The sequence below is a fragment of the Chiloscyllium plagiosum genome, chromosome 29 (assembly GCF_004010195.1).
Source record: "Chiloscyllium plagiosum isolate BGI_BamShark_2017 chromosome 29, ASM401019v2, whole genome shotgun sequence".
Taxonomy (NCBI): Eukaryota; Metazoa; Chordata; class Chondrichthyes; order Orectolobiformes; family Hemiscylliidae; genus Chiloscyllium; species Chiloscyllium plagiosum.
In genome coordinates, this window is record NC_057738.1 from 9,479,623 (window position 1) to 9,494,832 (window position 15,210).

Consider the following 15,210-nt stretch of genomic DNA (forward strand, 5'->3'; position numbering starts at 1 on the left):
ATTTTTTTTCAGGCTTCATGACAGAAGAATCTAATATTATTCCAAAAATACTAAATAATCAAGGGCAAAACCAGGGCCAGGAAGTAAACACAATAATTATCATTTGAGAAAAAGTACTAAGGAAACAAATGAGGCGAATAAGTCCCTTGGGTTGCATCCTAGGATATAATAGTGAAAGCATTTCCATTCCTCAGATTCTAGAGGAACAAATATGCAGGGATATTACAGGGAGATGCCAACATTACAGAGTAGTTGTAAGTTTCAATTACTTAAAAATAAACTGGGATGCTTACAGTGTATGGGACAGCAAAGGTCAGGTTTTCCTGATTTGCATGCAGTGGAGCTTCCGACAGCAGTATACCTCCAGTCCAATAAGAAACCTGTTGGACCTGGTTCTTGGAAATTTAAGTGGGCCAAGTAGATCAAGTGCCAGTTGGGGAACATTTAGGAGACAATGATTGTATCGTAAGGTTTAGCTGACAGTGAGAATAACAATCCAGAGTAGAAAAAAATCAATTGGCAGAGCACGAACTTCAATATATCAAGAACAGAGCTGGGTGTGATTGACTAGAATGAGAGGTTGGCAGAAAAAATATTAAAGAGAGGTGGGGGAAGCAAAGAGGAATTGGTGGGAAATGACTGGCAGCCAATATAAAGAATTGTCCAAAGGTCTTCCATGGACAGACAAATTATAAAAGGGTGGTAAAAGGAAGAGAAGGCCAACTAGGGACCAAAACGGGGATTTATACTTGGAAGCAGGGGGTATAGCTAACATGTTAAATGAATACTTTGCATCTGTCTTTACCAAAGAGAAAGATTCTACTTAGATCATGGTGACAGAGCAAGGAACTGAATCAGTAGAAGGGTTGAAAATTGGCAGAGTAGAAGTGTTGCATGGACTGTTGGTACTTAATTGACAAGGCATGATGCATCCAAGGTTCAGATGTATCTATAGATTTTTAAGTTTGTGAGAGTGGAGATTACAGGGGCACCGGTCACAATCTTTCAGTCTTCCCTAGACTTGGGGGAGGTGTCAGTAGACTGAAAAATTGCCAATTTCTCGTTCAAAAAAGATTGTAAGGATAAGCACAGAATACAGAATTAAAATTACAGAAGTCAGTTTAACTTGACTGGATAGAATGCATGTAAAAAAAATGGTTAGGAAGAGTCAGCGTGGATTTGTAAAGGCATCATCATGTTTAACTAATTTATTTGTGCAAGCTGGACTGGTTGCACCTTGAACTGGAATGGGTCCAATTTCCATCCTGGGAGATTTGCTCATACTGTTGGGGAGATTTTAAACTAGTTTGGCAGGAGGTTGGGGCAGACTAGATGTAAAGTTGGTAGCAAGGTCCAAACAGATAAGGAAGGAATGCTATGGTAGTCCTGTAGGCTGGAAAAACATGGGCAGGGTAAGGTAAATGGGAGGTCTAGAAAGCTAAATTGTATCACTTAATGAACTTAGACCATTAATCAGCATATGGGCATATGATATTGTTGCAATCACTAAGACACGGTTGAATGAAGGATAGGATTAACAGCTCAAAATTCCAGGCTGTAGAAGTTTCAGATGCAATGCATGGGGAAGTAAGATAGTTGGACACGTTGCATTATTGATAAAGGAAACCATCAGTGCAGTAATGAGGAAGAATATCTTAGAAGGGTCTTTAAATGAGGCCATCTGGGTAGAGTTTAGAAATAAACAAGGGGTGAGAACGAGGGCACAGATTTACTTAAAGAAATCTGCAAAAGAAGCAAAGGTGAAATGAGGAAGAACTTTCTTATTCAGCAAGTAATTAAGGTATGGAATGCACTGGCCTGGAAGTGTGCTGGAGGCAGGTTCAACTGAAGCATTCAAGAGAGGATTGGATGATTGTTTAAATAACATTATTTAAATAAAAACATTGGGAAATTAGGTATAGAGAAAAAGCAGGAGGTTGATACTTAGTAATGGCATTCATTTAGCAAGCTGATACAGGAATAATAGGCTAAATGGACACCTCCTGTGCTGAGGTATCTCTTCTGTGACAATGTAACAACCTGATTCAAAACGGTAGAGAGAGTGGAAAAACAGACAACTATGGGTCAGTTAGCTTAGTATCTATAATTGGAAAATGTTAGAGTCTATTATGAAGAATGTAATAGCAGAGTAATACGTAATCAGGCAGAGTCATTGTGACTTGATGAATGGAAATCATGCCTGACAAAGTTATTAAAATTCTCTTGAGGAGGTTTAAGAAGTAGGATAGATAAAGTGGAACCAGTAGGTGGTGTTGTATGGTGGCTCAGTGGTTATCGCTGCTGCCTCTCAGTGTAAGGAATTTAGATTCAATTCCAGCCTTGGATGACTGCTTGTGTGGAATTTTCATATTCTCCCATATCTGCATGGGTCTCCTCCCTCACACCAAAGATGTGCAGATTAGATGAATTGGCCATACTGAAATTGTCCATAATGTTCAGGCATATGTAGGCTAGGTGGGTTAACCATGGTAAATGTGGGGTTACAGACTATGGTAAGGTGCTGAGTCTGGGTAGGATGCTCTTTGGAGGGTCATTGTGGATTTGATGGGCCGAATGGCCACCTTCCACACTGCAGTAGTTCCACTTTCAATAAGATACCCCACGTAAGGCTACTTAAGATAAGAACTCATAACATTGGGGGAAGTTTATTCGCATGGATAGAGGATTGGTTAACTAATGGAAGTCAGAGAATTGGGATGGGGGTGCATTTTCACTTAGAAACCTGTAACTAGTGGAGTGCCACAGGGATTTATGCTCGGGCTACAATTATTTACCATACATATTAATATCTTGGAAGTGAATGTACTGCTCCCAAGACTGCACATAACACAAAAATAGGTGAGTACGCAAGTGGTACGTGGCACACCAAGTCTGCAGAGGGAGCAGATTAAGTTGAATTGTTAAAAATTTGGCAGATTAAATATGGAAAAATGTGAGTTTATGAACTTTGGCAAGAAAGATAGAGGAGCTGAATATTATTTAAATGGATAACGACTGCAGGAAGAATGGGGGAGTCCTTGTGCAAAATGCAAAAAGCTAGCATAGTTGTCTTCAGGTAATAAGGAAGGCGAATGGACTGGTGGCATCAGTCGATTCTGATATAATGAAATGGTTCCAATCGTGTGCGATCTTGTGTTATAAGAAAATCGCGCAATAGCAGTGCCATTTAAATTGTTGAGGCCGAAATCGTGTTATAGCCAATCCAGGCAAGAAAAATTTGCGTTCTACAAATAACAGTCTAAATTCTTCAATCGCATCAACACCATTTCACATTGAAGAAACACGTGTTATAGAAGAACCGACTGTATTTCAAAGGGCTTGGAGTATAAAAATAAGGAAGTCTTACTAAACAAGGCACTAATTAGACCATGCCTAGGATACTGTGAACAGTTCTGGCACTCTTCTCTAAGCAAAGGTATACTGGGCAGTCAGTAAAGATTCACCGGGTTTACCCTGGTCATGGAAGGATTTTCTTATGAGGGGACATTGGGCCTATACTGAATGAAGTTTAGAAGAATAAAAGACAATTTTATTGAAACATTTAAGATTCTTGGGAAGTTTTACAGGTTAGTTTCCCTCGTGGGAGAATCTAGGACTAGAGGGCATAATCTCAGAGGTAAAAACAAGGACTGCAGATGCTGGAATCTAGATTAGAGTGATACTGGAAAAGCACAGCAGGTCAGGCAGCATCCGAGGAGCAGGAAAATCGACGTTTTGGGCAAAAGCCCTTCATCAGGAATAGAGGGCATAATCTCAGAGTAAGGTGCTGCCCATTTAAGAGAGAGGTGGCGAGCAGTTTCTTCTGATGGTAGTGACTATGAATTCTTTACCACAGAAGGCTGTAAGAGGTTGGGTCATTGCATGTTCAAGGTTGAGAGAGACAGATTTTCAATCAGTAAGGGAATCAAGAATTATGAAGAAAAGGCAGGAAAATGCAGTTGAGGATTCTCATTAAATCACAGAACGGACTTGATGGGCCAAACGGTCTACTTCTATCCTATGTCTTATGGTCTATTGAGCATTTCCCGCCCCTCCAAGTGTAACTGTTTGAGGGGCAGGAACTGTCCTAAGGAATTACTCAGTAGATTCTTTCAAAAAGAATTGGAAAAGATCCAAAATGCTTAAGTCAATATAATTAAAATTAAAACATTAAGATGAAACAGTCTATTTACCTGGACACAGCAATTACTTTGTGATATACAAAAGAAATCTGTGACAGGCATGTTCCCTTAATATTGGGATTTCACAGAACAGGGATTGTAGCTACCATTTCTACTGCAAGGTTGATGTGAGTGTTTTAATTGTTACATACATCTCACACACTGAATTTAACACGTACATATACATTTTAAAAATGTTAATTTTGAGATCTTTAATCGAAGATGTGCTTTGACCTCATGCTGTCAATATGTAGAACACAACTGAGTTAACAGCAAGCAGGTTTGAAAGGGATAATAATACATGTTTGTGTTGCTGGCAAAGAACATTGTCCAACAGAAGTGCCAATCAGAAATTTGAGCGTGCAAAGTTCTGAAAGAAGATTTCCAGTCCTCAGAATCAAGTTCATTCACTCTGCTACAACATCTTACTCAAATGCACCCCAAAGTTAGACAGGAGATATGCTCTTATCTCTACTAAAAAACCTAATTTTCTCTATTTGAAAAATATTGAATTTGTTTCCATGCACAGAATTATGGAATTGTTACACACGCTTCAAATGAGCAAAGTGCTTAATGCTATTCTCCTGCCTTCTCTGCAATACACTGTGCAATCATCCTTTTTAGATAGTCCAAACCCCTTTTGAATGCATCAATTGATCTTATTTACACTATACTGACAGGAAATGAATTTCAGGCCCTAACCATTCACTAGTTTTACTGATTTACTAATTTTAGTTTTACTAATTTCTTTGTTCACAATTCTTTCATGAGTACTCTGTCTACATTCTTCCTGAATTTGAGTGCCTTGAAACTCTTCTCAGCTTTCTTTTCTTCAAGGCAAAGAGTCCTAGCTTCTCCATTCTATCTTCACTTTGTGAATTCTTTCTTCATCCTCCCCAATGCCTAAACATGCCTCCTAAAATGTGGCACCTATAAGTGGAGACATTACTCCAGCTGAGCTTAATCCAGTACATTATATAAGTTCAATATACCTTCTTGCTCTTGTACTCTATACCGCTATTAATTGGTCCATAGTACTGTATGCTTTATATGTAGAAATTTATTAAAAATGGCTACAGGGCTGTGAGACTGAGAGCTAAACAAACTCAACAAAGGTTCAACAAAACTTGTTCCGACAAAATAATCTGCCTTTATTAACAAGGAAGCTGTATGCAGAGCGGCTGAACTTGGAAAAGAGAGAGAGTTGATTACAGCTCTGAGTCTCTCTCACCAGTTCGCTCTTAGAGAGAAAAGCAGGAATCTTTATATTTAAAACTTATCAATAGTTATCAATACCTATCACTAGAGGTTACTCATCCATTAGACCGGTGCACTGAATTATGATCTGTATTATTACTTCCGTGGTTTATCATCTTCACTTCCCAAAACCTTGCACCACAAATGTCATCTCATAATCTCGTCCTTGTTGCGGGCTCAGAGGATTTTGTGGAATGTCTTTACTTGGGCTTAGTCAGTATCCCAGGATTTATATGGAGCCTGTCAAGTCAAGCTCTGCCAAAGTTAGAGAATTTAGATGGACTTAGCCTACTTCAAGTCCTGCTGAGGTCAGCAACACTTGAACCTTTGTTATGGTCTTGTGTTGTGTCAGGCAGCTCTGAGGTCATACAAAGGACAGTCAAAATGTATGTTACAAACGGGTTGGCCAGTTTTCCCATCATACAACTATCTATTTCACACAATTCCACATAAATCTCTCAACCTGTCATGCCACCTTCAATGTCTTATGCAAATAAACACCCAGGTCTATTTGCTCCTGCATTCCTTTTAGAATTATTTTATATTGTCCTCCTATGTTCTTCCTAACAAAACACAGTTCTGCACTGGACTTCATCTACCTGTCTGCCAATTCTGTCAATTTAACAATATCTTTTTGAAATTTTACACTGTCCTCACTACAGTTCACATTGCTTCCAAGTTTCTTATCTTATGCAAACTTTGTGCCATGTGCACCAAAGTCTAGGTCATTAATATATAGCAGGAAACAGAAGAGTCTAAACACTGACCTCTAGGAAACACCACTGCAAACTTTCCTCCATGCTGAAAAACTTCCATTAACTATTAACCTTCTGCCACTCTTGTTAACATCTCATGATTTTTAAAGCTGGTAACTTATAGTTGGAATACAAACAATTTTCTTAACTGTTTTTCAGGTCATGGGCAAAGTACCTACTATATCTATAAATAAGACAGAGGGATGTCACATATACCTCAGCGAAGAGTCTTTAGGATGTGAGATTATCAGTGCCAAGTCTTCGGAAATGAATATTCTAATTCCTCAGGACGATGATTATGTAAGTTATAAACATTTACTGTTTTGTGTTTCTTTATACCTTTATTTTCAGATTCTAACATTACAAAGTGTTCCAGATTAGATTCTTTGAGAGTGTTTTTTTGGCTGCTATCCTCCTGGTTGCAGGGTGTCATTAAAAGTATGTAGCTGAGTTCTCAAGATGCAAAGTTATGCACATAAAGTACTGACTTAAATGTTTGTTCATTCCTTTTCCCAAAAGATTGTGTTTATTTGTCAGACTTGTTACACACGTTCGTTTAAAGTATCAGAGTGTATACTGTCTGCATTAAAACCCTTGAATAAAACTAGTAATAAAGTTCAATTTACACATTTTGAGGTCCTTGCAGCTCTTAGTCAATTGTAAGTTCTTGAACATAGGGTAGTTATCTTTACAACTGTTCCTGATGTAAGGCATATTCTGGCAATTCAGATATATAGTCAGGATATTTCAGTAAATGAGATTCCTAACTCACAGTGAACACAGAGACTGTTGAAATGGTTTAATTTGAGACATTTTAATTTAAAAACAATAGAACAGTATCTTTAATTAATCATTTTAGAAAAGTATAATTATCCAATGTAGAACTTAAAACATGAACAGGGCCTGTGGGTATCTATCAACTGGGCCACCCAGGCTCTGTAGGAAATCCCTGCACAAAACTTTAATGTACTGGGGTAAAATCAATGCATGCTCCCAAGGCAAGTTTAGAGGTGGAGGCATTTAATCAGACAGGAAAACAGGCCTTGGTTAAGTCAGGACGGCCTTTCCTGCCTGACACCAATTGATGACCATTTAAGGGCCTCTTCCTGCACCACTGGTATTCAATCAGTAGTTGGTGGGGCAGTCATCTTGAGAAACAGATATTTGAGTACTTGTGCCTGTTGATACAGTTCACAGATGGCCTCATAATGAATATTTGTTTGAGCCCAAAGTTTGATGAATGAATTTTTTTAGAGAAGCTGTTCTCGCAGGTGGAAGTGGAGTGTTTGATTGCCACTTATATGAAGTTATAATATATTCTTTCTCAGAAGTGTTTCTTTCACTATATATTTAGTTGGTTGAGGCTGAGATGTGTAGTGCTTTAAAGCTTTTGTTACCGACACTTTAATGTCTCTGAGTGATTTACACATTTATAGGATTTCAAGGGAAGCTTTTCTCAATTTAGTTTTGAATGAGTCCCTTTTATTTAAGTGCCTTTCATGACTTGTTATTGTTCTTACATGACTTACCAGGCTCTGAAAGACGCGAGCTATGCATGATGCATGTTAGAATTAGGCAAGATTTTCAACAAAGTCCATCTCAACATTGAGTCATCTCGCCACATCTGGTATCCTTTTCTCAAGTGGTGTGATGTGATTCTAATTAGTCAGTGTCAAGTTCCCAATTGACACTTGTCATTACATATTAAATGCTTGACCATGTATGCAATCTAACCAAATCGCCTTACAAACTAACTATCAGGAAAATTAAACAGGGAAACCAGAACAAGTTCTTGGTGCGTTCAACTCACTGCCTCTTCCAGATGACCTCCATGTTGCCCACAGACAGAGTGCAGAGCAGGGAACAATCCATAGTGGAACCTGTTGATCCTGGAGGCTTTATCAGGTGATCGGGGTGGGGGGTGCATTTGGTTCTAGTCAGGCCAGATATGCCAGAGGGAAGTTGACTCATTTCAGCTGGAACTTCCAACAGTTGTGGGGGAGGGGGGGTGGGCAGACACATGGATTAGTGAGCCTAGCCAATTCTGAATGGAAACTGTTGAATGGCTCCTCATGCGGGTCTCCTGGCTCCACCCTGCCTCCATCTAGGGATGGGGCACCTGGATGAGTCTCAAGATACCTAATCTCACCTTTGTCCTGCCTTTGGTCCTGAGGACGAATGGGTGGGGTGATGGAAATCAGGTGTTAGCAACTCACCAGTAGCCCCAGAGCATTCTGGACCTGTCTCTCAACAGCTGCCAACCTATCTACGGAGGCAGACAGTTGGTCATTGGGCTGGCTGCACTGCTGCAGCAGGAGCAATGACATGCAGTGCATCAACGAACTAACTGCATTGCTACATCTCCTCCATTGAGAGGGCCAGTGCTTCCTGTATGCGTGCCTGCCATTTCTGCTTCTCCCACGTATCTGAATGAAGTCCTTCATTACCGAGACCACAGAGTCATCTCCCACTAGGGGCTAAACATGTACTTGATCTCTGGTAGTGTTCTGACTGCCAATGGCTTGGAAGTTTCTTCCTCACTCATCTTTGGAACTGTTGGTGTGTGGAACTCTGTGCGTGCTGATGAAGCCCACTGAGATGTCATTGCGCATGCTGCTGGTGCATCCAAGATGTAGTCTTGATGATTATCCCTCCAATCCCTTGGCAAATTACAATATTTACAAGACGTTTAGACAGGTACATGGATAGGAAAGGTTTTGAGGATATGGTCCAAATGCAGGCAAATGGGAATAATTCAATTTAGGAAACCTGGTCAGCATGGACAAGTTGGGCCAAAGGCTCTGTTTCTGTGCTGTATGTCATAGTGAGTATTGAGAAGATTTGTAGCTCTGGTTGAGGTTCTGGATGTAGGTTTGCTCGTTTCCAGCTCAGTGAGCAAACCTACATCCAGTGCTGGATGTCTTTATGATCTCACCTGGGGAGATCTAGGAACTTTTCTCTATGCGATGGCTGATCCTTAGGACAATGGGTGCACTTGTAAAACACAAGAGGCAGAATATGTTGCAGTCACTGGTTAGTAGTAATGTTTGACTCCTGTAAATGTGACCTTTGCAGTGAAATGACAAAGTAATATTTATTTGGATGCCAGGATATTTGTGTCCCTGCATTTCTGCAGGAGCAGTCCTTGTCTTCTTCTGGTCCCTATCAAGTATATTTTCCTCAGATGGGGTTGAGGATATGGATGTCCGGCAACCTCCAACCTGTAGGTATTGCTCTGAGCTGTTATAGGATGTCTTCTCATTTTAATGACAAAAAGGGCAAAAGAATACAATGCAAGAGGGTAGCATGACTGTTAGGGCTGGTGTATGTGGGGGAAGAGATATTGAGGTGTTCTGAGGGAATGAGAAAGCAACACGCAGGGTCAGTGGTGTATGAGTATGGGAGATAATGAGAGCGAATGTTTCATGCAACAGAAGGGGTGTCAGAATATAAGCTTTGGTGGGAGATGTGTACAACTGATAAGTGTGAGGGAGCAACGGGTACAGTATTGCACTTACCCTGACAGAGCACAGAAGGTCATTCACTTTCTTCCTGCATAGTCCTTCTCACCCTGGAGATGACTCTGACCAGGCTAGTATGTTTTGGTGATTTGGTCTTCTATGCCAGTCTTTTGGCAAGATAATTCCTCTCCTCTCCCCTCCCCTCCCCTCCCCTATCTGTCCACAGGATTAGATTAGATTCCCTACAGTGTGGAAACAGGCCCTTTGGGCCAATCAGTCCACACCGACCCTCCCAAGAGTAACCCACACAGACTCATTTCCCTCTGACTAATGTACCGAACACTATGGGCAATTTAGCATGGCCAATTCACCTGACCTGCACATCTTTGGGCTATGGGAGGAAACCGGAGCACCTGGAGGAAACCTGCACAGTCACAGGGAGAATGTGCAAACTCCACACAGACGGTTGCCCGAGGCTGGAATCGAACCTAGGACCCTGGTGCTGTGAGGTAGCAGTGCTAACCACTGAGCCACTATGCCACCTCGATCTACAGGTCCTTCTTAGAGAAACGCTATATCAACCTCCCCTTCTCCAACAACTCTCCTGACTCCTTCCACAGCTGAGCAGGGCAGCTTCTAGATACCAGCACTCTAGCAGTTGTGCACTGGGTCTGGAAAATTACACATCAACAAGGGATGTTGGTCTCAGAGAGGAGCTCCGCTGAGCACAGAGTTGCTTCAAGGATGGCACATTATAAGACAGTTCTGAAGTTGCATTTGGTTCTTGTCACATGGCCTGAAATGCCAACTAATGCAGTACATTTAGTTAAGATAGGGCGAAAAAAACTTTCATGTCCTCACCATGAAAATAACTCCACAAAACCCAATGTAATTTGCGCTTTGCCAAAAACCCGAAAGATTCAGTCCTACATTTCCATATTGCATAGAGAATGCAGGCAAGCTATGGAGAGAACATGGATAAGATTTTTTGAATATCCTTAACTTAATGAATCCACTTAGGGTTCATGAATCACACTTATTCAAGCACTTTGCCCAACTCTAGCAAAATTGTAGGGAGGCTATGAGATGCCTAACCCCCACATTGGAGCTGACCAGATCAGGAGTGCAGCTTCTGAGCTTACTATCGAACCCCTTATTCCATGCTGGTCAAAATTTGCCAACATTAGAAATAGAGGTTGGAATTCTGGAATTGTATCCCGCCCACTTTATTTAAAGACTATAGTCGGATGAATGCAACAAAATCCAGTTTACAATCCAGTAGGCCACTTGAGTGAAATTAGGAAGAGATTCTTATTCAAAGAATAAGGACATTCTCTTTCTAAAAGGAATTAGGTATTAACTCCAGATTGATATTTGCAAATCTGGTTAGGTAAGATTATGAAGAGATACAGAATTAGGACTGGTAAAAATAGTTAAGAAATAGGTGAGACATGACTTATTTGAATGGGAAATTGTTGAGTTTTTTTAAATGATGCTTAAATTTGGAAGTTTAATGTAAAAGTATTCATCAGCGGATTATTCATAATTCAACCCAGACCTTCCAAGATTAACATTTGAGGGGTAAATGTTGGAATAACATTTTACTTATTGTTAAAATACTTAGGGAAGTAAACGTAGGGTTTAGATTTTACAAGTCATCACTTGTTCATGACAAAGATGTACAAAATTTGAGTACAGAATTTTGTTTCACCCCATCAGATTTTGTGCCTATTAAAATCTCTTGAATATAAAATCCATGCTGACCAAAAGTTTCAAATTTCTCATGTACATTCTGGATCACAAAGTTGTAAGGACCGATATTGAAATGGTAAAATTTACCCCTTCGGTGTGCCAAATTCAAACTGCTTTTCATCTAGAAACCTGATTGTTTTACTTTATATTTATGTGTTTAGGCATCTAATACTATGTAACAGCAAACAAAATCACAGTAGTTTGTGTTCACAATTCAAAGTTGCCAGCTTGAATATGGCAGTTTCTCTATTTTAAAAATATTTTCGCAGATCTTCACTACTACATTGAGTTGTTCAGAAGAATTTATGTTGAGGGGAGCTCAGTTACTGACCATGAAATGAAAGTAGATAAAAACTTTAGACTTAAGCTTCTGCTGTTTAAAGTTTGTGCGAAATTACAGTTTATTCATTGCTGTGCTATTGCCTTGGTTCTGAACATTGGCACTGCAGAGTAAAGAAATGCAAAACCAGAAAGGGGTCAATAGTCCAATCAGTCAGGCCTACTGAACATAACATTGTGTGCACATTCTTTAAGTCCTCCATTGCCTCTGGATAATGAAAAGTGACTGATGGGCCTTTTTTCTTTAGTTTCTTCATTTTATTTACTTTTGGTTTGGATTAGGATTACCGTTGGTTTTTCTTGAGAAGCTCTTACATGGTTCGCCGCTTTCCTATTTTAATGTGGATGTCATTCTATTTAAAATTAACAAATAGTGCTGTCACCTAAACAGCATAGAATGAAGTTTGATAGAAATGCTTTAAGCATTGATAAGATCACTTCAGAGTAATCTTTACCCTGTGCAACAAGTGTCCAAATACTGACCATGGTAATCCTAGGCATCTTAGCCCTGTTTTCACTTAATTTTGAACTTCATTTTGTGAAGTTGTTAGACTTTCAGGGCAAGAAAATAAAGGGTTATTGGCACAGTTGAGAGTAAGTTAGGAAGCGCACTTTTGGAGTTCAGGACCAGACCTGTTTGCAATTTGTGATCCTGAAGATTTTGCAAGGTATTTCATACTTTAGTATTAACATCACAAATTAAAAGATACAAGACCAATTTCTGCAATATAATTTAATGTTTTTAATCAACCAGTGCATACATGCTGTGACACTTTTCTGTGGCAGATGGCACCTGAAGCCAAACCTTATGATCCAGAGGAAGGGACTCTCAGTGTACCAAATGCCCCCTTCTAGACACTGAACTCTATAAAATTAATTTTAATCAATCTGTTGGGACATGCTATGAAACACCATGGGTGTGACTTAATTCTGGACCATGATACTATGACAAGCTGCTTATGGAGGCGTCATAGTATATAAGAATACAAATTTAAGTAAAGAATATGCTGCAACAAAGTCTTGCCAAGGCAAAAAGCTGGGTTGCAATTGAATGTTTGAAAGGGAGATATTTACAAGCCTTCAGGTGAAGAGCAGGGGAGTGGGATTAATTGGATAGGTCTTTCAAAGAGCTTACACAGAAGCAAAGGGGCCAAATAGACTTTTTTTTGCTGTGTGATTATACCCCCTGCAATTTGCTTCTGAGAATTATTAGTGATCTGTTATTTAAATGTTAGCTGGCAGAATTATTTCAAATGTGAAGTTGAATTTACTAACAGGCATTTTGTTCCCTTTGTAGAAAGAGTATCCTGTGCCGGAACAGTTCAAGACTATATGGAATGGTTCAAAGTTATTTACTGAAGCAGCAGAAAATGTTGGCTAACTGCCAAAGTTACAACCTGCTCTGTAATTCATGTGTTGTATTCTAGAGTTATCGTTCACCATGATGCAAATTTACACTTTGTGTAGCCATAGCATATAATACCACAGTAGTCAGACACCTTGCGGTAGCTGCATTACAAGTAGAAGTGCAATGATCGATGGTCTTATTGGCAGTCTGTTTTTAGCAACTGTGGGTTACGATGCGTGATTATATTTTGAGTGTAATCAACATCTTTGTATGACAAAATCTCATCCAGTTCTTTAATCAGTTTAGATATCCTTGGATTTAAGATATTCAAAATTAATCATTGCACCTGTTGGTTTAAACTCAACTTTGTTATTGTGCATCACACCATAATTCTCTTAAAGGGGCAAAAATGTCATTCTTGCCTCTCTTTTATAATCTCCATTGAAGGTTAGCCCAAGGACAACAATCTTTCACAAATAGTTGCTGTGAAACTATTTCAGTTAACGTTCCATACCTTTTCTTTACGTTGCCCATAAATTGCCCAACAAGATTTTCTTGGTCGGGGTGAATGTTGCCCGTTCAGGGGTATTGCCTTGACTACAAATTACAGTTTTAACAACTAATATTTTTAAATGTCTTCGTTAATACATTGCTGATTTTCTCAATATTGTTTTGTACACTAAAGTTAGCTGTTAATGTTAAATCTAAATATGTAGTTTATAAAGTAAGATAACATCTATCTTTTCATAAGATGTTGACATAATGTGATAGTAGGTAATAGCATAGATGCAAGCCACTTCTGTAAAATAGGTTTTAATTTGCCCCCCTGCAGACTTTTACCTTGAATGGCCAAGCCATTTCAAAGTAAATGACAGAATAGATCAAAGACGTAGATCTGCTCATCTGTATTGATCAGTGTTATGCATATGTAGTAGTCAGGTCCTGGCAGAGGCATTACAACGTAATGGCTTCTATAAACCTCATGTTATGCAGGTACCAAGATGTCCTCATCCACAGTATTGGCAAGATCAACGTAGACTTCTACTGTTCTAAGTTTCAAAATTAATCCTTGACAATATTTTAGTGTAGAAAATAGCTACAGTTTGTTGCAATGTAGTATTGCAGTTGTTCCTGTTAATAAGCTTATTTTTGAGGAATTAGTTACTGTAATTTGTAATATCACTAGATAATTTGAAGACTATTGTCGTGTCAAAAGGAAGGTGTTCTGCAAATAAAAAAAACTTGCAAGTTCTAATTATCAATGTGGACCTTATTATTCCAGGTTTGGAGATTGTGGCAAATGTTGCCAATTAATCAAACTTGTCTCACTTGTGTTTTTAGGCTGTACAAGATTCACTCTTGAGATTTTGAATCTTAAATGAAAAAGAAAGTGATGCAAAATACATTGTAGGTCACAGTCTTTTTAGAGAAAAAAACAAGTTGGCACCAGGCTGGAACATTCGACAGAACCAGATGAAATTGATATTTTCAGTTTATGAATCTTAATAGTGTAGTTTGAGTTTTTTCTAAAAACCCCAATAGTGCATTGCTTCCTGTGGTTCTTAACCTCAACAAGCTTGATCTCAGGATTTCACAAAACAGTTTCCAGCTACTGAAATACTTCAGAAGTGTAATCAATGTTGTCACATAAAAACATGAGAGCATAATTTGCTGGAAACAACGTAGCTCCTCTGTTGCATAACATCATTAGCATTCATAACAGCCCACTTATTTTTGGAACCCGTGCCATGAACTCAATTGCATAGTTCATTACATGATAATGACAAGTTGAATCCCCTGCTGATCACTGCGCTCTTGACTAAATTCATCAGGGGGTCTTAAAACCATCAATGGTACAATTGTTTTGCTTTTAAGGGCATCAATTATGGTATTTACATGGCTTGCAATGGAAGTAGGTATTATATTAGCTTTGTTTACCATATAATGATTAGAGCCCTGTTGGTTCAAATGGTCTAGAATTGCAGGCATCTGACAGGAAATGGTTGTGAAAAGGTAACAGTATTACTGGCACCTAAAATATGCCATGAAGATGAATCATGTTTAATATTTCTTGAAGGACTTAAGTTAAAGGATTGTGATAATTTATTTCCTGTTTT

At 39.1% G+C, this 15,210-nt stretch overlaps 1 protein-coding gene across 2 annotated transcripts in view; it reads left to right on the forward strand.

The window, feature by feature from the left end:
• The window catches only part of cap2 (cyclase associated actin cytoskeleton regulatory protein 2), a 236,921-nt gene extending 222,566 nt beyond the window's left edge, over positions 1 to 14,355 (forward strand). For both annotated transcript variants that reach the window (XM_043719122.1, XM_043719123.1), the window contains exons 12-13: positions 6,353 to 6,493; positions 13,043 to 14,355. In XM_043719122.1, coding sequence (XP_043575057.1) covers positions 6,353 to 6,493; positions 13,043 to 13,126 — 225 coding nt within the window. In that variant the 3' untranslated portion in view covers positions 13,127 to 14,355. The remainder of the gene's footprint in view (positions 1 to 6,352; positions 6,494 to 13,042) is intronic.
• Positions 14,356 to 15,210: the final 855 nt, after the last annotated feature.